The sequence below is a fragment of the Salmo salar genome, chromosome 22, assembly GCF_965601325.2.
Source record: "Salmo salar chromosome 22, fSalSal1, whole genome shotgun sequence".
NCBI lineage: Eukaryota > Metazoa > Chordata > Actinopteri > Salmoniformes > Salmonidae > Salmo > Salmo salar.
Window position 1 is genome coordinate 49,512,230 of NC_138312.1, and position 25,706 is coordinate 49,537,935.

Here is a 25,706-nt window from a genome sequence, read left to right on the forward strand (position 1 = left end):
ATAGAAATAGCGCAGATCTACTGATTTCTTCATACTTGCGTTCAATGAGAGTTACAGATCTATAATTCCGGTTTCTAAGTTAATTTGGTTGGGTCGCCTAAAAAGTTACACATTACAGCTTTAAAGTGTGACCATTCTACCGACCATTCTATGTGAGCGTTAGATGACTAATAGCAAATAAGTACAGATGTAAAATGAGTAACAATTTCAGTTACAAACTTGGAGTGTGAACAAGGAGAATCATTCTGTACCTCCTCTCGTTTTCTGTGTGTCTTCTGTCATCTCAAAGTTTCACCGTTTTATCATTGTTGTCCAGTAGGGGACAGTACAGTTTCACTAGTCCCTGGTGTCCACGAAGAGCTGAACAATTCTTTGCTTAGAGACCAAACCATCCCCATATTTGTAACAAACTGAGTTTGTTTTTATTTACCCATTTTATGTGGAGCCACTCACGCAGTTTGTTGTACTGTCTGGGAACATGTTCCCATAAACAAATGGACCCTTCACCTCATCTGGACAAAATTGTGCTTGCAATGAATCCTGGGACAGAGTGTAATTTTTTAGAGGAGGAGGAGGGATGGCTTGATGGAGGAGGAGGAGGTGGGGAGGGAAGAAGGGAGGGGAGTGAGTGAGCTCTTACGCCCCGACAATATCACAAGGGTGCTCAGCCTCAGATCTGTGTCAAGCACAGAGCGAGAGACCATGCCAGGGAGCGCGCTCTCTCTCTGGGTCTCTCTCTGTGTGTGACTGTGTCTCACTTTGCTGTAATTTTCTCCTTTGCCCTACTATTGCCACAGCAGATGCTGTCCTTCTTGTCATTTGAGTGACAGTTACACCTTACCATCATGGCCTTCGTTTTCAAATATAAGCTTGCAGGGTTATTAAAGGGATGATTGGGCCATACGTGAAATGTCTATGGACAAAGAGAGAGTGCAATCCACGCTTTGGTTTAGTTAAACTAGCCACTGCCACCAACTGCTAAAATGACAATTTTGTAACCAAATTCCAGTGCTAGTCAATGTACCCCAATTAGCAAACTTCATATTTCATGCCCAAATCATCTCTAAAAGGGATGTTGTAGCTGACTTTGAGATGATTAATAAAATACTGCTTGCTCTGCAGTAAAGATGGCAAAAACAGTATTAATGATTGACGTCTTTTTTTCTCTGTGTATTTGAAACTGGTTTGCAGTTGTCTTTTCTCCTCATCCCTGCTCTCCCGCCGCTTCCAGTTCTCTGACAGATGTGGTCTGACACAGCAGAATGAAACACTGACAATAAGTATTACGGTGGAATGCAGATACTGCCCTGGCTTGCTAGTCTATCATGCCAATAACCAAAACAATGTTAGAGATTTACATTCTCAAGAACAAAAATGTCAAATATCGAAGCCGCTTATCATTTCTTTTGTCTCTCTTGTGTTATGTAACAGGTCGACTTTGGAGGCAGGGCAAAGGTAAAGATATGTTAGAAACGTTTGTATGCTCCAACTATGTGATGCTTAGTGTCTATAACAGTGAAATCATTGAAACTCTGGGAGGGAAAGCTACACGAAGGGTAGTCCAAATGAACAAGCGCATTACTTTTTAAAGCACATACTGTACAGTATGGTGCGGTTTTGCTTTTATTTCATAAGTCTTGTTTTGTTTTAAATAGCCAAACGGATTATTGATTGTGGAGCAAGAACATTTCAACACCTTTCCTAAAGGCCTTGTTTACAGTTTTTTGAGAATCTATCATGGCTTTATTACTCTGTCCTCCCACCAACCATGTTTATTGGTTAAGAAATGTAACCTTGTATTTACTAATCTCTCCCATTACAATTACACTTTCCCTTAAGTTCCTCACAGCAGTGTTTTCCCAAATGATGGGTCGAGATGTACTGGTGGGTTATTTTTCGGTCGCAGCTTTCTCTCCTGGGCCATAGACTACTTTCAGAGTAAGTGGAAAAAAGTGATTGTTTGATCACTCGCTTGGTTCCTAACCCACACTGGCTCCTTTCAGGACCTTCTGCCCTGAGACCCAGGGAGAAGCGAACATACCAAATGTCTGGATGGTCATTTGATCAACAAACACAAATGATTCAGTCTGTCTAACAGCCACATGTCCATGTAATGTGTGTCCCTAATATATGTACGTTGACTGGTATGCTGTAACTACAGCTAGATGGTTGCATATATATATTTTTACATTTACATTTTAGTCATTTAGCAGACGCTCTTATCCAGAGCAACTTACAGTAGTGAACGCATACATTTCATACAATTTCATACATTTTTTTCTGTGCTGGCCCCCCGTGGGAATCGAACCCACAACCCTGGCGTTGCAAACACCATGCTCTACCAACTGAGCTACAGGGAAGGCCACGCCATTGGAAAGAGGGTTATATATATACACATGCTGCAGGTATGTGAGATGTAAGTATGCTAATAACCATGTCTACACTGTAATTACATTATACTTGCTTATGTAGCTTACATGTAATAAGTGCTACATCACTATCTTCCTTTATTACTGATGTTTAGTCAGCCACTAGAGGTAGCTGCAGAAACATAAACCCATGCCAAATATTGATACATTTCTAAAAGGCCTATACATATTGAAAGACTGGTCATGGCTCAGATCAAGACCATTATCCCAGAAACCCTAGACCCACTCCAATTTGCATACCGCCCCAACAGATCCACAGATGACGCAATCTCTATTGCACTCCACACTGTTCCTTTCCCTACCTGGACAAAAGAATGCTATTCATTGACTACAGCTCACGGTTCAACACCATAGTGCCCTCAAAGCTCATCACTAAGCTAAGGACCCTGGGACTAAACACCTCCCTCTGCAACTGGATCCTGGACTTCCTGACAGGCCCCCCCAGGTGGTAAGGGTAGGTAACAACACATCTGCCACACTGATTCTCAACACAAGGACCCCTCAGGGGTGCGTGCTCAGTCCCCTCCTGTACTCCCTGTTCACTGCATGGCCAAGCACGACTCCAACACCATCATTAAGTTTGATGATGACACAACAGTGGTAGGCCTGATCACCGACAACGATGAGACAGCCTATAGGGAGGAGGTCAGAGACCTGGCAGTGTGGTGCCAGGACAACAACCTCTCCCTCAACGTGATCAAGACAAAGGAGATGATTGTGGACTACAGGAAAAGGAGGGCCGAGCATGGCCCCATTCTCATTGACGGGGCTGTAGTGGAGCAGGTTGAGAACTTCAAGTTCCTTGGTGTCCACATCACAAACAAACTATCATGGTCCAAACACATCAAGACAGTCGTGAAGAGGGCACGACAACGCATATTCCCCCTCAGGAGACTGAAAAGATTTGGCATTGGTCCTCAGATCCTCAAAAGGTTCTACAGCTGAACCATCGAGAGCATCCTGACTGGTTGCATCCCCGCCTGGTATGGCAACTGCTCAGCCTCCGACCGCAAGGCACTACAGAGGTTAGTGCATACGGCCCATTACATCACTGGTGCTAGGACCTCTATACCAGGGGTAGAAGAGGAAGGCCCTACAAATGCCAAAGACTCCAGTCACCCTAGTCATAGACTGTTCTCTCTGCTACCGCACGGCAAGCAGTACCGGAGCACCAAGTCTAGGTCCAAAAGGCTTCTTAACAGCTTCTATCCCAAGCCATAAGATTCCTGACCAGCTAATCAAATAGCTACCTGAACTATTTGCATTGCCCCCCCCCCCCCCCCCCCCCCCCCCCCCGCCCCACCTACCTCTACTACGTATGTATATTACCTCAACAAACCGGTGCCCCCGCACATTGACTCTGTACCGGTAGCCCCTGTATATACCCTCATTACTGTTATTGTATTGTTGCTCTTTAATTTGTAATTTTTTTTTACTTCAGTTTATTTAGTAAATACTTTCTTGGCTTGTAAGTAAGCATTTCACTGTAAGGTGTACACGTGTTGTATTCAGCACATGTGACATAAAATTTGATTTGAAATATCACTGTAGTAGTGAATGGTGGTGTATGGCCCAGAACTGATTGTTACCTGGGTATATGTAACAATGTCTATACTGTAATTACCCTACTTGCTTATGTAGCTTGCGTGCAATAGGTGCTAGATCATTAACATTTAGCTGCCCCAAAAATAAATATCACTGTAGTCATTCATTTAATACCATCAATTAATTTGCATTGGTTCACTGAATATGCATCATATTTCTTTCCCAATTTCACCTTACTAAACTCTTGTGGGTGTATGTATATTGAACAAAAATATAAACTCAACATGCAACAATTTCAAAGATTTTACTGAGTTACAGTTCATATATGGAAATCAGTCAATTTAAATAACTGTATTAGACCCTAATCTATGGATTTCACATGACTGGGCAGGGGTGCACCCAATCAGAATTAATTTCCCCCCACAAAATGGCTTTATTCTGCTCATGTTGCTATATTTTTGTTCAGTATAGCATATGATTCACCCCATGCCACGTGCCAGCCATGTTTCTGGAAAGTAAAGAGTTAAAAAAAGCAAGCGTTTGGAAAGAAGCTTCAACGGGCATATAAAACCCTTCATCATAAAAATACATGTATGTTTTTCCCCTGGCCAGTTGTGTCTGCAACTAATTATTTGCTGGCTTCACATACCGTTAAGTGTCGCTCCTTTTGTGGTTGAATAGTTGCAACTTTTCAACGGCGCAGAACATGCGTGGATGTACATCAACATGACGAATTGCACAAGTAACAACCAGCAATTTTACTTGAAGAAGAGGCTGTTCTATATGTACCCGGGCAATGTTCTCGAATGTCCAAATCCCTAACATTACTTGAGCGTGGAACGGTCATTTTTTCGCATGAATTACAAACGGATTTGGGTCGGCTTTGTCGTTCCTTAAGATTCAGGATGAGAAAACCCAAAGTTAATCGGATGGTTCTTGCGATGTGCTTGGGGTGTTTTATAATGGTTATATTCTATTTTCAGAGCAACTTGAAACCAGGTGAGTCGAATACCCTGCACGAGCGTTTTATATTTATACGTTAATATGGGTTCATAGTTTCACCATGTGTTGTGCATACAGAGTAACTTTGGAACATACAGTATGTATATTTAAAGCTCTCAAATGGCATGCCCTACATTGGGATATTTTTATTTCTTCTTCATATTAATAAGTATCCTAATTGTACAGTAATAGGCAAATATCCGTGTTCTCATAGTGTTCCTGAATGGTCCAGTCTCAGCCATGACTTCAATCTGCTTAAAAAAGTGAAGAGAATGTTTGAACATTGCTGTTCATGAATGATTCCTAACCAAATGTACTGAGCTTGAGCAATGTTTACTAAAACAAATGTTGCTTTAAGAGAGTAAAGGTTGGTAGAATCGTATTCAAAATTATTCACAGCTGTCTGTAATGGCTGCCAAAGGTGCTGCCACCAAGTATTTAGCAGGCTGCTCTTTTTACATTTTTTTAATTAAATTACACATTATTTAGTGGAACTAGCGTTGGATTAGTAACCGAAAGGTTGCAAGATCGAATCCCCGATTTGACAAGGTAAAATTCTGTCGTTCTGCCCCTGAACAAGGCAGTTAACCCACTGTTCCTAGGCCGTCACTGTAAATAAGAATTTGTTCTTAACTGACTTTCCTAGTTAAATAAAGGTAAAATAATGCAATTTGGTAAAATGATCATGTGGTTTTCATTGTTGGACTCCCACATTCAAAGATCGTTCAAAACCAGTAAGTGAACATGAGAAAAACGTAACCTAATTTACCACGTTTTTTGTAATAATTGTGTATAAAATGGGAAAATACAACGTTGTAAAATGTTTAAGATTGATTAAATTAAATTACATAATTTAAGATTGATTAAATTACTTAATGTTGTTTTACAATTTTAGGAAGTTTTGAAAAATATGCTCTCCTAGGTGGTTAAATGAATGCTATTAAAGGTGCGCTATGCAGAAATTGCTCCACCATTTCCTGGTTGCAAAAATTCTAAGTTCGCCTAATTTCAGTTTGTGACAAAACAAGTAAATATTGAGTAGGGAATCATTGTACCATCTAAACCGCTGTAAAATATATTTTCCATAACCAAAAATATAGTATTTTCAGCTCTTTGAAGCTGGTGTATAAAACCAGAAGTAAAAGGCTTAAAAAAATGAAACATAAGAACAGGAAGCATAGAAATTAGGCACAAAGAACAGATGTAGTGTCTTAGACTTGCTTTCAATGAGAATGACAGATCTATAAATAATATTTATATGTGAATTTGGTCGGGTCGCTCAAAAACGTACATATTGCAGCTTTGAGTCAAATCTAGTGATAAAGGAGAAATATTGTAATTAGATTTTGTTTGTGCAAATACAAAAATCCTTTCAAATCCATATCATTATGCATTGTCTGCCTGTTATCTTCATTATGTTTCACAATATCGTTCAGTACATGTCATTTTATTGGTATTCTAAGCATATAAAATGTAAACACATTAATTTACATGCTTTCTAATATTTATATTTTGACAGAAATGTATAATTTTATTATTTGAAGTCTGTCCTCATTTACTAGGCCTACATGAAGCAGACATAATGTAAATTAATGTGTCATATTTGAGATGATTTAAAGCAAATTCCAATACAACATTTGTTTACTCTAATTGGGCAACTCAGCCTGCTGGTTGAGATGTTTGCGATGCATTATTTATCAAAGTTTAAGGCATGCAAACAAAAAGTCTTCATTTATGACCTATACTGAGGCTAAATACACACTTTACAGAAAAAATATTTGTCAGATATTTTTTTTCTTGGTGTGCCAGTTAAAGGGTTTATTCTGGGGTGTATAGACACTCAATCAATGCATCCTCATTTTGTATTTATTAGTAATTTGGAAAATGTTCTATCATTTTTCTTTTACTTTGAAAATGTGAAGCAGGTTGTGTCGATCTATAGGGAAAAAAATCTAATGTAATCCCTTTTTTAGATTTAATTTTAAGGCAGAAAAATGTGAAGACTGCAAGGGTGGTGTAGACTTTAAATAGCGACTGTATGCCCATTTACTTAGTAATTTGACTTAAGTGAGAAATTTGGTCATTTTGCAGACTTGGCCTACACCACACTACAGATATAAACACATCTTCCAATGCCTTGCTGTTAGTGAGTAAACCACACTGTTTACAGTGTGTGTTATTGTTGTATTGCGTCTCCACCCCACTCTCAACAGCTTTCATTAATGTTTTACCTCCTGGCAAAACCTGTCTCCATTTGCCTTTGGGATGTGGACCAGAATGAAGGAAAACTTTGATTACCAGTCTGATTGGTTCAGTGTTTCCTCTGCTATGTGGAATAACGTGGTGAGAGTTTCCAGCTGTTGCTGCATTTATTTTACTGCAAGGCCTATCCCACTTTGGTCCTTCTTTGCCAATACAATTGCCATATTCAGACATGCCCAGCCATACTGAGACCAAGTAAGCCTAAAAGAGTACATTTTTGCGCTTTTTATCAAACTTTCGAAAAGAATGGTCACCTCTGCCTGTTGCTCTACTTGTTACAACATTGTTTTTAAGAACTTTTCCCATTTATCAGTGAAAATGGTGCCAGAGAAGAAGGCAGACGTTTTACATGTCCCCAACCGATTGTGTTTTTTGTTCGTTTATTTGCATTGTTTGTAATGTATTTTTTTAAACTTATTTTGTACATAATGTTGCTGCTACCATTTCTTATAACCGAAAATAACTTCTGGATATCAGGACTGTGATTACTCACCATGGAGTGGCAGAATCCTTTTTTTTCTTTAACGAGTCTGACGAGCCCGATGTGAACGATATACTGCTTTCTCGGGAACAGGCCCAGATCCCTGAGATTTGCATGAATAGGAGGCAGAGAAAAAGGGGCCAGAGGGTGGGCTGCCTTCTGAGAATTTGTAGTCGGTCGAATAAACCCCCACTTCCTTCCATTCTACTAGCAAACGTGCAATATTTGGAGAATATAATCGATGACTTACGCGCAATATTAAACTACCAACAGGACATTCAAAACTGTAATATCTTGTGCTTCACGGAGTCGTGGCTGAACGACGACACTATCAACATACAGCTGGCTGGTTATACGCTGTACTATCAGGATAGAACAGCGGCGTCTGGTAAGACAAGGGGCTATGTGTTTTTGTAAATAACAGCTGGTGCACAATATCTATGGAAGTCTCGAGCTATTGCTCGCCTGAGGTAGAGTATCTCATGATAAGCTGTAGACCACACTATCTATCTAGAGAGTTTTCATCTGTATTTTTCGTAGCTGTTTACATACCACTACAGTCAGAGGCTGGCACTTATACAACATTGAATGAGCTGTTATCCGCCATAAGCAAAGAAGAACACGCTCACCCAGAGGCATCGCTCCTAGTAACCGGGGACTTTAATGCAGGGAAACTTAAATCCGTTTGACCAAATTTCTATCAGCATGTTAAATGTACAACCAAAGTGAGAAAAAAAATCTGGACAACCTTTACTCCACACACACAGACACATACAAAGCTCTCCCTTGCCCTCCATTTGGCAAATCTGACCATAATTCTATCCTCCTGATTCCTGCTAACAAGCTAAAATTAAAGCAGGAAGCACCAGTGACTAGCTCAATAAAAAAGTGGTCAGATGAAGCAGACGCTAAGCTACAGGTCTGTTTTGCTAGCACAGTGGAATATGTTCCGGGATTCCTCCGATGGCATTGAGGAGTACACCACATCAGTCATTGACTTCATCAATAAGTGCATCGATGACATTGTCCCCACAGTGACCGTACGTGCATACCCCAACCAGAAGCCATGGATTACAGGCAACATCCACACTGAGCTAAAGGCTAGAGCTGCCGCTTTCAAGGAGCAGGATTCTAACCCGGGAGCTTATAAGAAATCCCGCTATGCCCTCCGTCGAACCATCAAACAGGCAAAGCGCCAATACAGGACTAAGATCGAATCGTACTACACCGGCTCTGACGCTTGTCGGATGTGGCAGGGCTTGCAAACTATTACAGACTACAAAGGGAAGCACAGCCGAGAGCTGCCCAGTGACACGAGCCTACCCGGTGAGCTAAACTACTTCTATCATCGTTTCGAGGCAAATGACACTGAAACATGCATGAGAGCACCAGCTGTTCTGGAAGACTGTGTGATCACGCTCTACGCAGACCTTTAAACAGGTCAACATTCACAAGGCCGCAGGGCCAGACGGATTACCAGGACGTGTACTGCGAGCATGCGCTGACCAACTGGCAAGTGTCTTCACTGACAATTTCAACCTCTCCCTGTCCGATTCTGTAATACCAACATGTTTTAAGCAGACCACCGTAGTACCTGTGCCTAAGAACTCTAAGGTAACCTGCCTAAATGACTACCGACCCATAACACTCACGTCTGTAGCCATGAAGTGCTTTGAAAAGCTGGTCGTGGCTCACATCAACACCATTATCCCAGAAACCCTAGGGCCACTCCAATTTGCATACCACCCCAACAGATCCACAGATAATACAATCTCTATTGCACTCCACACTGCTCTTTCCCACCTGGACAAAAGGAACACCTATGTGAGAATGCAATTCATTGACTACAGCTCAGCGTTCAACACCATAGTGCCCCTCAAAGCTCATCAATAAGCTAAGGACCCTGGGACTAAACACCTCCCTCTGCAACTGGATCCTGGACTTCCTGACGGGCCACCCCCAGGTAGTAGGTAACAACCCATCCGCCTCGCTGATCCTCAACACAGGGGCCCCTCAGGGGTGCGTGCTCAGTCTCCTCCTGTACTTCCTGTTCACTCATGACTGCACGGCCAGGCACGACTCCAACACCATCATTAAGTTTGAAGATGACACAACAGTGGTAGGCCTGATCACCGACAACGAGACAGCTTATAGGGAGGAGGTCAGAGACCTGGCCATGTGGTACCAGGACAACAACCTCTCCCTCAACGTGATCAAGACAAAGGAGGTCATTGTGGACTACAGGAAGAAGAGGACCGAGCACACCCCCATTCTCATCGGGGCTGCAGTGGAGCAGGTTGAGAGCTTCAAGTTCCTTGGTATCCACATCACCAATAAACTAACATGGTCCAAGCACACCAAGACAGTCGTGAAGAGGGCATAACAAAACCTATTCCCCCTCAGGGGACTGAAAAGATTTGGCATGGGTCCTCAAACATCACCACAAAATCTACGGTAATAGCTTGAAAATTCAAGACCCTTGGGTGTTGCCATAGATTTACGTTAGAAGTGCCCATCCCAAGAAGATTCAAGATCATTGGCCACAGATAAAATGATGTCAAATCATCTTTCTACTGTAGCTTTAATTGGACTGATCATGTCAACATCATACTTTCAAAATCTTAGTTAGCAAGCTAGACAAGCAGTTATCATCATGAGTCAAGTCGACAATCTCCTGGCAAATCCTTTTCAACCCTTGTCATATGAAGAGAAATTATAGATGAAACGTATCGGTGCTCATCGGCCATTGGACATAAACATTACACAACAAGTTGGAAATCGAGTGGTTTGGAAGGAATCAGTGGCTAATTGCAAGTGTTGCAAAGCAATCACTAGCCTGCTATTCAGTGGAGAGGGTGTGTGGTCTCAGTCTGGTTTTAAGGGTCTCTTTTCCAAGCTTAAAAGGATAAACATTCACATGCAACACCATGGGCCAGAAGAGGTTGAATACATTGGCCATGCTGTCAAACCAGCATGACTTCTGCCACGTTCAAAACAACTGGGAAATCTCAGACTTCAAGTGAGATCAAGACAACTGGGAACTCGGGGGGAAAAAAACTAGCTCCGGCTTGGAAAATATGTTTTGAACTGTCATCCAACTCGGAATTCCAAGTCGTGAACTCTGGCCTCTTTCTAGAGCTCTGACCTGAAGATCACTGACGTCATGATTCAACCTTGTTTTTTATTCTCTCGAGGTTTCAGTTCTCTTGAAAGCACCATAAATCCAAAGAATGCCAGACTTTGACAAAGTTTGATGACAAAATTTGCCCACAATATGGACCACCTTCCACCTTCTTGTTAAAGTGATTACAGCACAACAAGGGGAGTTCAAAAATGTATTGTATGCTGCTGCATAAATTATGTAATATGCCAGGGAGATATGTATATTGTAGCTAAGAAAGTAATACTAAGTGTATGTTGTGTAGTAAGCCGTTAGTAGCCCATGTGCCTCACCCTAATAATTTTGTCACTTTTCCCTCACAACTTAGCCTACTGTTTTGACTTGGTGGTGCACATGTAGCCTATAACCTGTTTTAGAGAAATGTAATCATCGAATATTGTAAGAGCTTTCATTGTCTGCTTATATGCCCCCTTTATTTATCCTACGGTTCTGACTTGGTGTACAGGGATAATACTGTAAGAACAGCCCATGTTCTGAATTCTGTTGCTATACAGTACAAAAGTGCTGAACAAATAGTTATATTTACTACATACATCTTAGCTCACTCATTAATGTCTTAATCGAAATTACTGATTGCCTCTTATCCACTCATCCTTCCCTTATGCCATAGTATGTACTATGTACATCTCAATTTCCTGTATAAACCACATTTGTTTAAGCAAGTCTGCCCTGTCAGCTATGTTTTTTTCAAAAATAGTAAATGAGGCTGAATTAACTTTTTCGCTGCCAGACAAGGCTCCGCTGATAGCTAGGTGTAGCGGTGGTAAGGATTCATTCCATGGTGTTGAAAAGAAAGCTCTGCTGTTGGGACATCTTTATGTAGGCCCCAACAGTTGGTGGGCACCGTTTGTCACCGTTATAGTGCAATTAATGTGTTGTGTAGTGGCTTTGCTGGGATGCCCCCCCAATTATTATTGTTTTTTTGGTTCTATCAGCTTACACAATAAAGCTGGTCCCCACTTCATACATGCCTTGCCTGGGCTTGACTCAAGGGCATTGCAGTTATATAAGATGTACCTGCTCAACACGCGAGTGTCAAGAACAACTACAGCACCCCAGACTAATAAAAATCCCCTTAGGGGCTAATCTGTACATTCTGTTTCCTGTCAGAAGAGTAGGAGCACAGTCTTGAAATATGCTCCAGTTTCTCATTTTTGAAGTGTTTGGCATTGTTTGACTTCAGTCTAGAATGTAGTGTCCCAGAAGCGATAACGACTGACTGTCTCTCATTAAGGTGATCTCGATGGCACTCAGTGTCCCAAGTGAAATCATTTCTGCCTGGGATTTCCGTCAGATCTGTAGCCATCTTGGGATATTGATGACAGCTCGATTAGGCCTCGCTGTTCTTTTCCCCCTGCCAACTGCATATTCATGATGACCAAGCACTCCAGGATTAGATTATTTTGTGATTCCGGAAGACGTATTTCTTCCCTCACTCTAGGCTTGGTTCATAATTGGCCTCCATTACTTCCAGCTGCTCTCACCAAGGCACAAACCCCACGTAGGATTTGATTATCCTCTCACACACAGAGGACTACTGGGAATGCATAATTTGTATGTGCTTCGTAAGCTTTTTATTTTGATCTACGGTCAGTCTTGCACTGTCACCCAAATGTTAGTTTTGGCGTTCAAAATGTCCCAAGATCTGTGGTCACCTTATCTGCCCATGCTGACTTAACGTTGATCTGGGAAATTGTTGAGTGCGTTAATTAGATGTAAATTCCCCTGTTTTGGGGACCTGCGTGGTTCTGGTACTTGTTCTGTCTGACATTTTCACTTACAGTATAAATCGATATGTGGACACCATAGATTCTCATGGACACAGGAGTATATCTCTTCTGCCCTTGTAAAGCAGGATGGGAAATCTGACACCACTTGAAGCTGGGATGTCCCTCCTACCATTTCATTCACTCTTCTGAATGTCCTTCAACTCCTGGCTGAACCTTATGTTACAGCCACCAACAACGCATATGCCTGGAATCCTTACATCGTAACGAAACAGGAGATAGTGGTTTTGTCGCTGTAGCACATTCAGAGATCGATTTATAGCCATTCATCTAAAATAAGTCATACATTTGGCATAGACGGACAAGGTTAATATGATATGAAAGTCGAGTTCCTAACGAGTTCAGGAAGCTAAGCTAAAGCTCTGTGTGACATTCACAGCTGTGGGGACAGACGTTTTGATCGAGAGACCTTTAGAAAATATGCACATTTTCTCTAACACTAAATATAGAAATATGTATTTTACAGTTATATGGAAGGTGAAATTGTATAGTTAGTCATTTATAAATTGATTATGTTGTATTTAGAAAAATTATGTAATTTCAAGCGTTATTTTTACAGTTTTGTTAAATAGGCAATACATCATAAAAGATGTTATTTTCATATTTTTTATCATATTTGTACTGTGTACTTGAGCTTGTGTCCTCAAAAGATAGTACATCGCAGCAATTTATTTAAAAAAATTCCAGAAAGTTAAGATTTTAACCTTTCTTGGAGTATGCAACATTACTAGTTATTGTTTATAGACCTCTCATGATAAATAATTACTTTGGTGGATTACATAGATTATATTTTCGATTACATTTAGATACATTTTAAGAGGTTAAGAGCCTTGTTCTCCTCACTTTGCGAAACACTTGACTCCTGATCAGCACATGACAGGCATAGCACACATGGTGTTCCCAGGACAGCCTGGCGGGCAATTAATCCATGAATTAAAGACTTAAACCTTGGTGATGACCCAATCACCACCTGGAAGATGACCCTCCTTGTGGAACACCATGGCCTGATTTGCTTTTTGGGCTTCTTCCTGCCTAGCAGCTTTGCTACTCTTTACCCCCGCAAATTTGCTTATAGGAAAACAGCCCCCACATGTTCTGTAATCTACACAGTGTGTCTCTAGGACCAAGACCAAGAAGATACCTGTACCACATCTGCTAACACTCTCTTTTAAGACTCTCACTCTTGTTAAACAGATACCACACACGCGCCCATGCATACGCACGAACACCCTTCACACACATTGCGGCAACAGCAGGGATCGGCCTCCACACAGCACAGTGTGTCTCTCACTAAAGCGCACTCTCTTTGGCAGACCTGGAGAGCCTGTGGAAGGGGAGGAGGGCCTCTGCTTCCCGAGGGACTTCCACACAGAGCAGTGTTCATGGCAGGGACAGGAGTAGCGCACATTGGCCTTTCTATATTCATCTACTAAGCCATTGCTAATGTACCAGAGAAGGAAAGAGGGAATCAGCATGAGATCTAGTCAAGAGGAAAACAATAGCACTTAACAGCTGGCATTAAATAGGTTTAGGGGGAGTGCTTTAAACCCCCTTGTAGGGTAGACGGGTGTCTACTTGGCTTTCACTGTTTACATTTTTCTCACTAGCTAGCAGATGGATCTTATTATGAGTGACAGTCCGTGACTTAGATCTTCAGCAGTTTGGCTTGCAATGCTTGCCAATGAAACGACATATGAACAGTTGTAAGTGCTAGGCTCTAATGTGTACCTACTCTGTAATCAGCTGATGCATCAGAGGAATAGCTACAAACAGTTATTTGAAGGTTTTTTGTGTGTAATTTTCCATGGTTGTTGAATGATAATAACAGGAAGGTAAGGTACTAAGAGTACTTATTGGTTCAATGTGTCGTCTCTGCTTGTTCCCGGAGTACAGTAGCTAAAGTCACTTTCTGCCAGGTTATTTAGACTGACAGTACATTCAAAAATAGTACTGACGTTGCCTGTACTTCTGGCATTTTAATTAGAAAAAATAAATAAAAGGTTTGGGAGTGGTCATATTTAAAATGTCTGCTGCCTTGACTCACAGCCGCAGTTTCCATAAGGAACTGGTTATGTGTTTAGAAAACACGATAAAAAAATGTATGTACAGCAACACTTCACCACAAAATGCCCCACACTTTCGCAAATGCTGAGCAAGGGCCAGACTGAAGTGACAAAGCCCCTTCCATTGACAATGAGGCAACATGTTTTTGTGATTAGCCAACAAATAGTAAACCCATGTCTGTTGAGAAAGTAACCTTTAAACGGTCTTCTGCATGGAAATAGTTGTTTCTCTACACAAATAACATTTCATTTCTATTAGTAAGAGATCTGTACAATGAGAAAGTTAAAATTGTCATGCAGTTATTCAGATCTAGTTTGCCAAATTAGCAGCTGTCGGGTTGTATGCAGATGGACAGCAGATGGCAAATCTAGAGACTTGGTTTAATATGTATCGTTCCATCTATTGCTTCTCACACTCTCCCCTCTCCCTCATGGTGGTGCATAGCTCAGGTTATCCCCAGGTACAGTGGGTTACAGTTTACAGTATATATATTTCATGCATGCCTTGCTGTGGCATGGAGCGTGTCAGTGGGTTCACTGTTCACACGCGGCTTGGCACTCAGACTTGCCAAGTCTCACACGAGTGTGCCACACATACTACATTTTCCCTCCACACTCTCTATTGATCTTACAAATAGTATTACGTTACATTTATACATGGTGGAACTACCACAAAAGGCTTAAACAGCCTTGTAGACCACGGTGTCTGTCACGTAACCCTAAACAATACATTGAAATTGCAATTGATAAAATGCAATTGTGCTTGTTGTCCGTAGCTTATGCCTGCCGATAGCATAACCCCACCGCCACCATGAAGCACTCTGTTCACAACGTTGATATCAGCAAACCGCTTGCCCAAACGACGCCATACTGCCCGGTACAGTTGAAACCGGGATTTATCCGTGAAGAGCACACTTCTCCAGCGTGCCAGTGGCCATTGAAGGTGAGCATTTGCCTACTGAAGTCAGTTATGATACCGAACTGCAGTCAGGTCAAGACCCTGGTGAGGACGACAAGCACGCAGATGAGCTTCCCTTAGACAGTTTCTGACCGTTTGTGCAGAAATTCTTCGGTTGTCCAAACCCACAGTTTCATCATCTATCCGATGTGGAGGGTCCTGGGCTGGCGTTGTTACACGTGGTGTGCGGTTGTGAGGCCGGTTTATGGTAGCGAAATTAACATTAAATTCTCTGCCAACAGCTCTGATGGACATTCCTGCAGTCAGCATGCCAATTGCATGCTCCCTCAAATGCTCCCTCAACTTGAGACATCTGTGTCATTATTTTGTGTGACAATACTGCAAATTTTAGATTTGAATTTTATTGTCCCCAGCACAAGGTGCACCTGTGTAATAATCATGCTGTTTAATCAGCTTCTTGATATACCACACCTGTCAGGTGTATGGATTATCTTGGCAAAGGAGAAATGCTGACTAACAGGGATGTAAACAAATTTGTGCACAACATTTTAAATAAATAAGCTTTTTGTGTGTATGGAACATTTCTGTGAGCTTTTGTTTCAGCTCATGAAACATGGGACCAACACTTTACATGTTGCGTTTATATTTTTGTTCAGTGTATATACATTATTTTAATAGGACACTGTAAAGTCCATTATTTCTCTGAATTAGGCTGTTTGAGAATATCTGAATCCTAAGCAACCTGCATACACATTATTTGAAGTACACTAGACCAACATAACTACTGTACTATGTAAAAGCTGTGTACTGGAAAACCTTGTTAGAGCATGGGTGGAGTAGGCATTGTGGTGCTTGTGAATTTCTTTTAGTTTTTGGCATTAAACCAATGCCTACTTCTCACTTAAAATGTCTATTTTTTTTTTCCCCATGTTTTTTACACCGGAAGGGGATTTTCTGTTAAAGGGTCATTATACAACATTTCCACATGCCAAGCCATAATTGTAATCTTTTTACAAACAAAAGTCTATCATTGGCAGTGCTATTGTAACCTTTAATTTGGCCTCTGCCAAAAGGTGGTGTGTGTGCATAACTGCAAAGGTTGCTGGTTTAAACCCTGGTCTGCTGGATGTTACCCTCTAATAACTCAAATCAGTTTTGAACTAACTGTTATAGTATGTTCAGCATTTACCAGGGATAGTCCAAAGTAATTGTCTGCAGTTTTCAGAAGGCAAATAGCTCAATTGATTGTGACAGTTTTACATTGTAAAATATGACTCAATTCCCATTGAAAAGAGAACTGTTTTAAGTCATTGACTTTTTTCATGTCACAGCAGCATCATCCAATTGGATATAATGGTACTTAACCTGATGGGTATTTAAAGAGCTTGGAGTTCAACTGTGTTGTAAATATTGTGATGGCATGCGAATGGTTGATTGGATTGGGCTCGGGAAGATTATGGTTGCTATCAGAGCCGGGCCATTCGATGTGATAGCATGAATGCTAACAAGACTAACATTGTCCTTAGCTCTTTTTTAAGCAACATTTCATTTCACATATTCATTTGTTCCAGGGGCACTGTACTACTATGGCATACCCTGTAAAACAACACATTTCACTGCACCTATCCGGTGTATGTGACAATAAAACATCTATATGAATTATTGATGCACACAGCCCTTCCTCTTCTGTCTGTGTGTGTTTAACTTAATCCACACAGCAGTTAGGTGTCACTTTCCTCCCTCTCTCTGAATGTATGCCTTTTGGGTTAATCCGTCTACAGCACATTGAGTTGCTTTGTTTACAGAACTGTTGAGGTAAAAAGTCCATTTGAGAAATCCTTGGGGCTTTGCGGGTTTATCTTGTCCGAAAGTAATTTTTCCAGAATGAACACAACAGTCACCATGAAATCATACCCTGACTCATGCAATAACTGCCTTCCGATAACTTTTATGTGAAAGTTAAAGCAAGGCTCATAAAGTTTGCTCTTAATACGGGTAAATTGCATACCATACTCACAAGCGTGGAATCAAGGCTAGCGTTGGGTCCACATACAGATGCCACTTAATTAAACATGGGGGAATCTTTCCTTTATCTTTTTTGTGCGTCTCTGAGCGATTACTTTTCAAGGAGGCAGAAATATAGCCACTATGATGAGTTTTGCATCATATCATATAAGCCAGGTCCCTAAAGCCCTGCTTACATTGGCAGTGACTCAAATCTTTTTTTTTTGCATGTCCAATTCTAATCTGTTTTTTTTCTGGTGGTCTGAACAGCCAAAAAGCACATGGAATCAGATATTTCAAACCACCTATGAATAGATATCTGATTCCTTGCCATGTGACTCAAATCTGATTTTTTTTTTTGCCCTCAAGTGGTTTTTAGACTTATTTGGCATATCTTATTGGTTGCTAGCTACTCTGTTGACAGTTTTAGAAGAACATATGGTATTTAACTACCTTGTTAATTGTTTAGTTAATGAACAAATGAGTGAATGTTCTAGATAGCTAAACAGCTACCTAGCTAGCTGACTGCTGTGGCTAGCCAAAAAGGATTCATTCTGAAAGTAGGATACTTTTATCCTTTGAGGCTTTAAAAGTGTTCTTACACTATGATTTTGAACATTCAAAGCAACTGGGAACCATCCATGCAGTGGTGGAAAAATTACCCAATTGTAATACTTGAGTAAAGGTATTTGGTTTTAAATATACTTAAGTATCAAAAGTACATTTAATTGCTAACATATACTTAAGTATTAAATCATTTCAAATTCTTTATATAAAGCAAACCAGACAGCATCCATTTTCTTTTTTTACGGATAGGGAAAGGGGGATACCTAATTAGTTTTACAACTGAATGCATTCAACTGAAATGTTTCTTTCCGCATTGAAGCCAACCCCTCTGAATCAGAGATTTGTGGGGGGCTGCCTAAATTGACATCCATGTCATCAGCGCCCGGGGAACAGTGGGTTAACTGCCTTGCTCAGGGGCAGTACGACAGACTTTTACCTTGTCAGCTTGGGGATTACTGGCCCAACGCTCCTACCCACCAGGTTACCTGCTGCCCCCGCCAGGCTACCTGCCGATAGCAAGGGGTATCCTCAGACATAATTTACAAATGAAGCACGTGTGTTTAGTAAGTCCGCCAGATCAGAGGCAGTAGGGATGACCATGGATGTTCTCTTGATAAATGTGAATTAGACAATTTCCTGTCCTGCTAATCATTGAAAATGTGAAAAGTATTTTTTGTGTCAGGAAAATGTTATGGAGTCAAAAGTACATAATTTCCTTTAGGAATGTAGTGAAGTAAAAGTTGTCAAATATAAATAGTTATTTACAGATACCCCAAAAGCCTACTAAAGTAGTACTTTCAAGTATTTTTACTTAAGTAATTTACACCACTGCATCCATGACAGGTATTGTTGTCACCATAGCTTGCTACATGACTTTTGAGGGATCATAAACAGTAGCACCTCCACCAATCAGCCTACCCCATTGCGCCACACCCATGGTTACTATGGCAACTAGCGTTAGTCACTTCTAACTTGCTGTTTGGAAAATGAGTATTCCAAAACTGATTTAAAAAACTAAACTGATTTGTGCATTGTCACGATTCCCACCGACGGTGGCGCCCCCTCCTGCTCGGGTGGCGCTCGGCGGTCGTCGTCACCGGCCTATTAGCTGCCACCGATTCCCTTTTGCTTTTCCCTTTTTTTATTTTGTGACACCTGTGGTCAATTAGCCATTAGAGGGGCTATTTAGTTTAGCTGGCCCGCTCCTGTTCGTGCGGGATTAATGATTGTTTCTTGTGAGACGGCTTGTGTTCATGTCGACGTTGTTGTACGCCGTATGTATTTTCTCCCCTGTGTGTGGGAACATTTGTTTTTTGTGAGTGTATATTAAAAACACCACTACCCTGTGTTCGCTGCTTCCTGCGCCTCATTCCTCCTCCACAATTACCAAGCCGTAACAGAATCCCGCACCTTGATAGAAGGCATGGAATCAGCGGGAGCAGCGGCCACTCCTCTGCCCTCGATGGAGGAACGCGTACTCCACCACACGACAGTCCTCCATCGCATCGGATCGGCAATGGACCAGATGATGGAGAGGATGGACAGATGGGAGAGAAGTGGTATCCTCTCTCCACCTCCACCTCCCCCGATACAGCCATCTTCGCCTCCCATGACGTCTGGCTCTGGCGCGCTTCGTCTGGCGCTCCCGAGGGAGTACGATGGGGCGGCGGCTGGGTGCCAGGGGTTTTTGCTCCAGCTTGAGCTGTACCTGGCCACCGTCAGACCTGCTCCCACGGGGGAGGAGAGCGTGAGTGCCCTCGTTTCCTGCCTGACGGGCCGAGCTCTGGAGTGGGCTAATGCGGTCTGGAACGGTCCAGACTCGGCGAGGGACCACTACCCAGAGTTCACCCGCCGCTTTCGGGCCGTGTTCGACCACCCTCCGGAAGGAAGAGCGGCGGGTGAACGACTGTTCCACCTCAGGCAGGAGACGAGGAGTGCCCAGGACTTCGCGCTGGACTTCAGGACCTTGGCTGCTGGGGCGGGGTGGAACGACAGGGCCCTCATAGACCACTACTGCTGCAGTCTCCGGTCGCAGGGAGCTGGCCTGTCGGGACACAGCTCTGTCCCTGGACGAACTGATAGATATGTCCATACGACTGGACAACTTGCTGGCTGCCCGCGGGCGTTCGGAGAGGGTCCTGCCCGTTCCACCCCCGTGCACCCCCGCCCCTACCCCTATGGAGGTAGGGGGGGCCGTGCCAAGGGGCACCGGAGGAGGTGGCTCCTCCTGCACCAGCTGTGGTCGGAGAGGACACACGGCCGACCGGTGCCGGAGGAGCCAGTCTGGGAGTCGAGATGGTAGGCAGAACACTTCTCGGTTACCTCAGGTGAGTCAGCACCAGATTCACCCAGAACCCCCTGTTGGTCATGTGTTTTTACCTGTTTTGTTTACTAAATTTTTTCCCTCTTCCCAGCATAGGGCGCTAGTCGATTCAGGCGCAGCTGGGAATTTTATGGACCGTGGACTTGCCATTAAGCTGGGCATTCCGCGGGTGCCGATAGATTCCCCTTTCCCTGTGCACTCCCTAGATAGCCGACCATTAGGGTCAGGGCTAGTCAGGGAGTCTACGGTGCCACTGGACATGGTAACGCTGGGGAATCATAAGGAACGCATTAGTTTTTTCCTTATTGACTCGCCTGCGTTTCCGGTGGTGCTGGGGGTCCCCTGGCTGGCTGGTCACAATCCCCGTATTTCGTGGAAACAGGGGGTTCTCCAGGGGTGGTCAGAGGAGTGTTCAGGTAGGTGTCTAGGAGTTTCCATAGGTGCCACGTCGGTGGAGAGTCCAGACCAGGTGTCCACCGTGCGCATTCCCCCTGAATACGCCGATTTGGCGATCGCTTTTTGTAAAAAGAGGGCGACTAAATTACCACCTCATCGACAGGGGGATTGTGCGATAGATCTCCAGGTTAACGCTGCGCTTCCCAGGAGTCACGTGTACCCCTTGTCACAGGAGGAGACGGCGGCTATGGAGACATATGTCACGGAATCCCTGGGACAGGGGTACATTCGGCCCTCCATCTCACCCGCTTCCTCGAGTTTCTTTTTTGTGAAGAAAAAGGAGGGAGGTCTGCGTCCGTGCATTGATTACCGAGGTCTAAACGCTATTACGGTGGGGTTTAGTTACCCACTACCTCTCATCGCTACGGCGGTGGAATCATTTCACGGAGCGCAGTTCTTCACAAAACTGGATCTCAGGAGCGCGTATAACCTGGTGCGTATCAAGAAGGGAGACGAGTGGAAAACCGCCTTTAGTACCACATCGGGCCATTATGAGTACCTCGTCATGCCGTATGGGTTGAAAAATGCTCCAGCCGTCTTTCCAGCCTTTGTTGACGAGATTCTCAGGGACCTGCACGGGCAGGGCATGATTGTATATATCGATGACATTCTGATATATTCCGCCACCCGCTCCGCGCATGTGTCCCTGGTGCGCAAGGTGCTTGGTAGACTGCTGAAGCATGACCTATACGTCAAGGCTGAGAAGTGTGAGTTTTCCAAACGAGCCGTCTCCTTTCTGGGTTATCGCATTTCCACCACAGGGGTGGTGATGGAGTGTGACCGCGTTAAGGCCGTGCGTAATTGGCCGACTCCAACCACGGTGAAGGAGGTGCAGCGGTTTTTAGGCTTTGCCAATTACTACCGGAGGTTTATCCGGGGTTTTGGCCAGGTAGCGGCTCCCATTACCTCACTGCTGAAGGGGGGGGCGGTGCGTTTGCGATGGTCGACGGAGGCGGACGGAGCATTCAATAAATTGAAGACGCTGTTCACCGACGCACCCGTGTTGGCGCACCCGGACCCGTCTTTAGCGTTCGTAGTGGAGGTGGACGCATCCGAGGCTGGGGTGGGTGCCGTGCTATCACAGCGCTCGGGTGCGCCATTGAAACTCCGCCCCTGCGCTTTCTTTTCGAAGAAGCTCAGTTCGGCGGAGCGTAACTACGATGTGGGGGACAGGGAGTTGCTAGCAGTGGTTAAAGCTTTGAGGGTGTGGCGGCACTGGCTTGAGGGGGCTAAACACCCCTTTCTCATCTGGACCGACCACAGAAACCTGGAGTACATCCGGGCAGCGAGGAGACTGAATCCACGTCAGGCGAGGTGGGCCATGTTCTTCGCCCGGTTTAGGTTTACCATCTCCTATAGACCGGGTTCCCTAAATACTAAGGCCGACGCGCTGTCCCGTCTCTATGACACGGAGGACCGGCCCATCGATCCAACTCCCATCATTCCAGCGTCTAGGCTGGTGGCACCTGTGGTATGGGAGGTGGACGCGGACATCGAGCGGGCATTGGTGTTGGAACCTGCGCCTGCGCAGGTGCCCGTGGGGCGCATGTATGTGCCGCTCGGTGTTCGTGATCGTTTGATTCGGTGGGCGCACACGCTACCTACTGCTGGTCATCCTGATGAGGCGAGGACAGTGGGGAGTCTAAGGGGGAAGTACTGGTGGCCCACCTTAGCTAAGGACGTGAGGTCCTATGTCTCTTCCTGTTCGGTGTGTGCCCAGAGTAAGGCTCCTAGGCATCTACCAAGAGGGAAGTTACAGCCCCTCCCCGTTCCACAACGACCATGGTCGCACCTGTCCATTGACTTCCTGACAGATCTTCCCCCCTCTCAGGGGAACACGGCGATTCTGGTGGTTGTGGATCGGTTCTCTAAGTCCTGCCGTCTCCTCCCATTGCCCGGTCTCCCTACGGCCCTGCAGACTGCGGAGGCCCTATTTACCCACGTCTTCCGGCACTACGGGGTGCCGGAGGACATTGTCTCTGATCGAGGTTCCCAGTTCACATCCAGGGTCTGGAGAGCGTTTATGGAGCGGCTGGGGGTCTCGGTCAGTTTGACCTCCGGTTATCACCCCGAGAGCAATGGGCAGGCGGAGAGGGTGAACCAGGAGGTGGGCAGGTTCCTGAGGTCGTATTGCCAGGACCGGCCAGGGGAGTGGGCGAGGTATATTCCCTGGGCTGAGTTAGCCCAGAACTCACTTCGCCACTCCTCTACTAACATATCACTCTTTCAGTGTGTGTTAGGTTACCAGCCGGTCCTGGCACCATGGCACCGGAGTCAGACCGAGGCTCCTGCGGTGGAGGACTGGGTCCAGCACTCCAAGGAGACCTGGAGAGCCGTCCAGGACTCACTAAAGGAGGCCAGTGCACGGCAGAAGAGGAGTGCTGACCGCCACCGCAGTGAGGCGCCCGTGTTCGCACCGGGAGACAGGGTCTGGCTCTCGACCCGAAACCTGCCCCTCCGCGTGCCCTGCCGGAAGCTGGGGCCGCAGTGTGTGGGGCCCTTCAAAGTCCTGAGGAGGATAAACGAGGTGTGTTATCGGTTGCAACTCCCTTCCTATTACCGTATTAACCCCTCGTTTCATGTGTCTCTCCTCAGGCCGGTGGTAGCTGGTCCCCTTCACAAAGATGAGGTGCCGGAGGTCCCTCCGCCCCCTCTGGACATCGGGGGGTCCCCGGCATACAGCGTACGGGCCATTCTGGACTCGCGACGCCGGGCGAGGGGCCTACAGTACCTCGTGGACTGGGAGGGGTACGGCCCGGAGGAGAGGTGCTGGGTGCCGGCGGCGGACGTCCTGGACCCATCTATGTTGAGGGAGTTCCACCACCTCCGTCCGGATCGCCCTGCCCCTCGCCCTCCGGGTCGACCTCGAGGCCGGTGTCGGCGCGCGTCAGGAGGGGGGTACTGTCACGATTCCCACCGACGGTGGCGCCCCCTCCTGCTCGGGTGGCGCTCGGCGGTCGTCGTCACCGGCCTATTAGCTGCCACCGATTCCCTTTTGCTTTTCCCTTTTTTTATTTTGTGACACCTGTGGTCAATTAGCCATTAGAGGGGCTATTTAGTTTAGCTGGCCCGCTCCTGTTCGTGCGGGATTAATGATTGTTTCTTGTGAGACGGCTTGTGTTCATGTCGACGTTGTTGTACGCCGTATGTATTTTCTCCCCTGTGTGTGGGAACATTTGTTTTTTGTGAGTGTATATTAAAAACACCACTACCCTGTGTTCGCTGCTTCCTGCGCCTCATTCCTCCTCCACAATTACCAAGCCATAACAAGCATTAAGGCCTGCACTGTGAACAAGCCTTAAGTGCCTCCGTATCGCTTTACTCTAGAGTTGAAACATGGCAGGTTTGAGAAGCGCCTCTGTATAGCGTTCCTCTAGAGTTGAAACTCTTTGCCTTTGAACTTGAGACTGACTGCTTTTGAAGTCTTAACAGGACTGAGTTAGTACCAGTCATATTGACAGGAACAGTGCAGGTCATTAAAGCAGGGGAGAAGATATTAAAAGCATCTGAAAGCATGTGTACCTGTCTAACGAGCTGATAATAATTTAGGAACTTTTTGTGAAGCCTATGCTTAAGCAATAAGGCCCAAGGAGGTGTGGTATATGGCCAATATACCACGGCTAAGGGCTGTTCTTATGCACGACGCAACGCGGATTGCCTGGATACAGCCCTTAGCCGAGGTACATTGGTCAGATATCACAAACCCCCGAGGTGCCTTATTGCCACTGGTTACCAACATAATTAGAAGAGTAAAAATAAATGTTTTGTCATACCTGTGGTATATGGTCTGATATACCACGGCTGTCAGCCAATCAGCACTCAGGGCTCGAACCACCCAGTTTATAAAAGGATATAGACCACACCATATGTCCTTTGTACTGCTAGATTTCATGGTCTGGTTACAGTATGGGCTTCCGCTGTTTGCAATACCCTTCAAACTTAACATAACATTAACTGTCTTGCTTTTGCCAAATGAGCCGAACATATAGGAACATATGCGATGACTATATAAACATATTTTCTGAATGTTGATGTCCTCTTGTGCTGATGGATCTCGGGTGTGATGTGAGTAGACTACACATGCAATACTGGTTGAATCAAGCACTAGTGATTAGTATGATAACGTTTCATTTTAGAGCAATCTACCGTGGTTGGGTCAGAGGACAGTTGGGTATGTAGGAAGACCTTGTGCAATCAGTAGCAGGCTCTTCAGTCTAAATCTCTCCACCAGACTGGTGTGTACTGTAGGGTGCATGAGTTGGAGATGTTGTTCTCTGTTTGATCTTGTACAGTGTGTGTGTGACACATCAGTCTTTTTTTCCCAGTCGCAGAAGAATGGTGGAATCTGTCCATTTCAACAACATTTCACCTTGTAATATGGATGGGCCAAAAGAAAAGAAAAAGATCTTGTAAATTGGGATATGTCTGGATCTGACAGAACCTAGTAAGATTAGTTATTGAAGTTTCTTCCCTCTGAAAGTATTTAATTATACTGAAAAAATAAGTAAACGCAACATGTAAAGTTTTGGTCCCATTGTTCATGAGCTGAAATAAAAGATCCCAGAAATGTTTAATTTGCACAAAAACCTTATTTGTTTACATCCCTGTTAGTGAGCATTTCTCCTTTGCCAAGATAATCCATCCACCTGACAGGTGTGGTATATCCAGAAGCTGATTAAACAGCATG

General features: G+C 44.3%; 1 protein-coding gene across 1 annotated transcript in view; it reads left to right on the forward strand.

Annotated features, from left to right (window-relative positions):
- Positions 1 to 4,511: 4,511 nt before the first annotated feature.
- Positions 4,512 to 25,706, forward strand: part of LOC106583641 (carbohydrate sulfotransferase 11) — a 39,953-nt gene continuing 18,758 nt past the window's right edge. Inside the window, exon 1 of the mRNA XM_014168052.3 lies at positions 4,512 to 4,973. Coding sequence (XP_014023527.1) covers positions 4,781 to 4,973 — 193 coding nt within the window. The 5' untranslated portion in view covers positions 4,512 to 4,780. The remainder of the gene's footprint in view (positions 4,974 to 25,706) is intronic.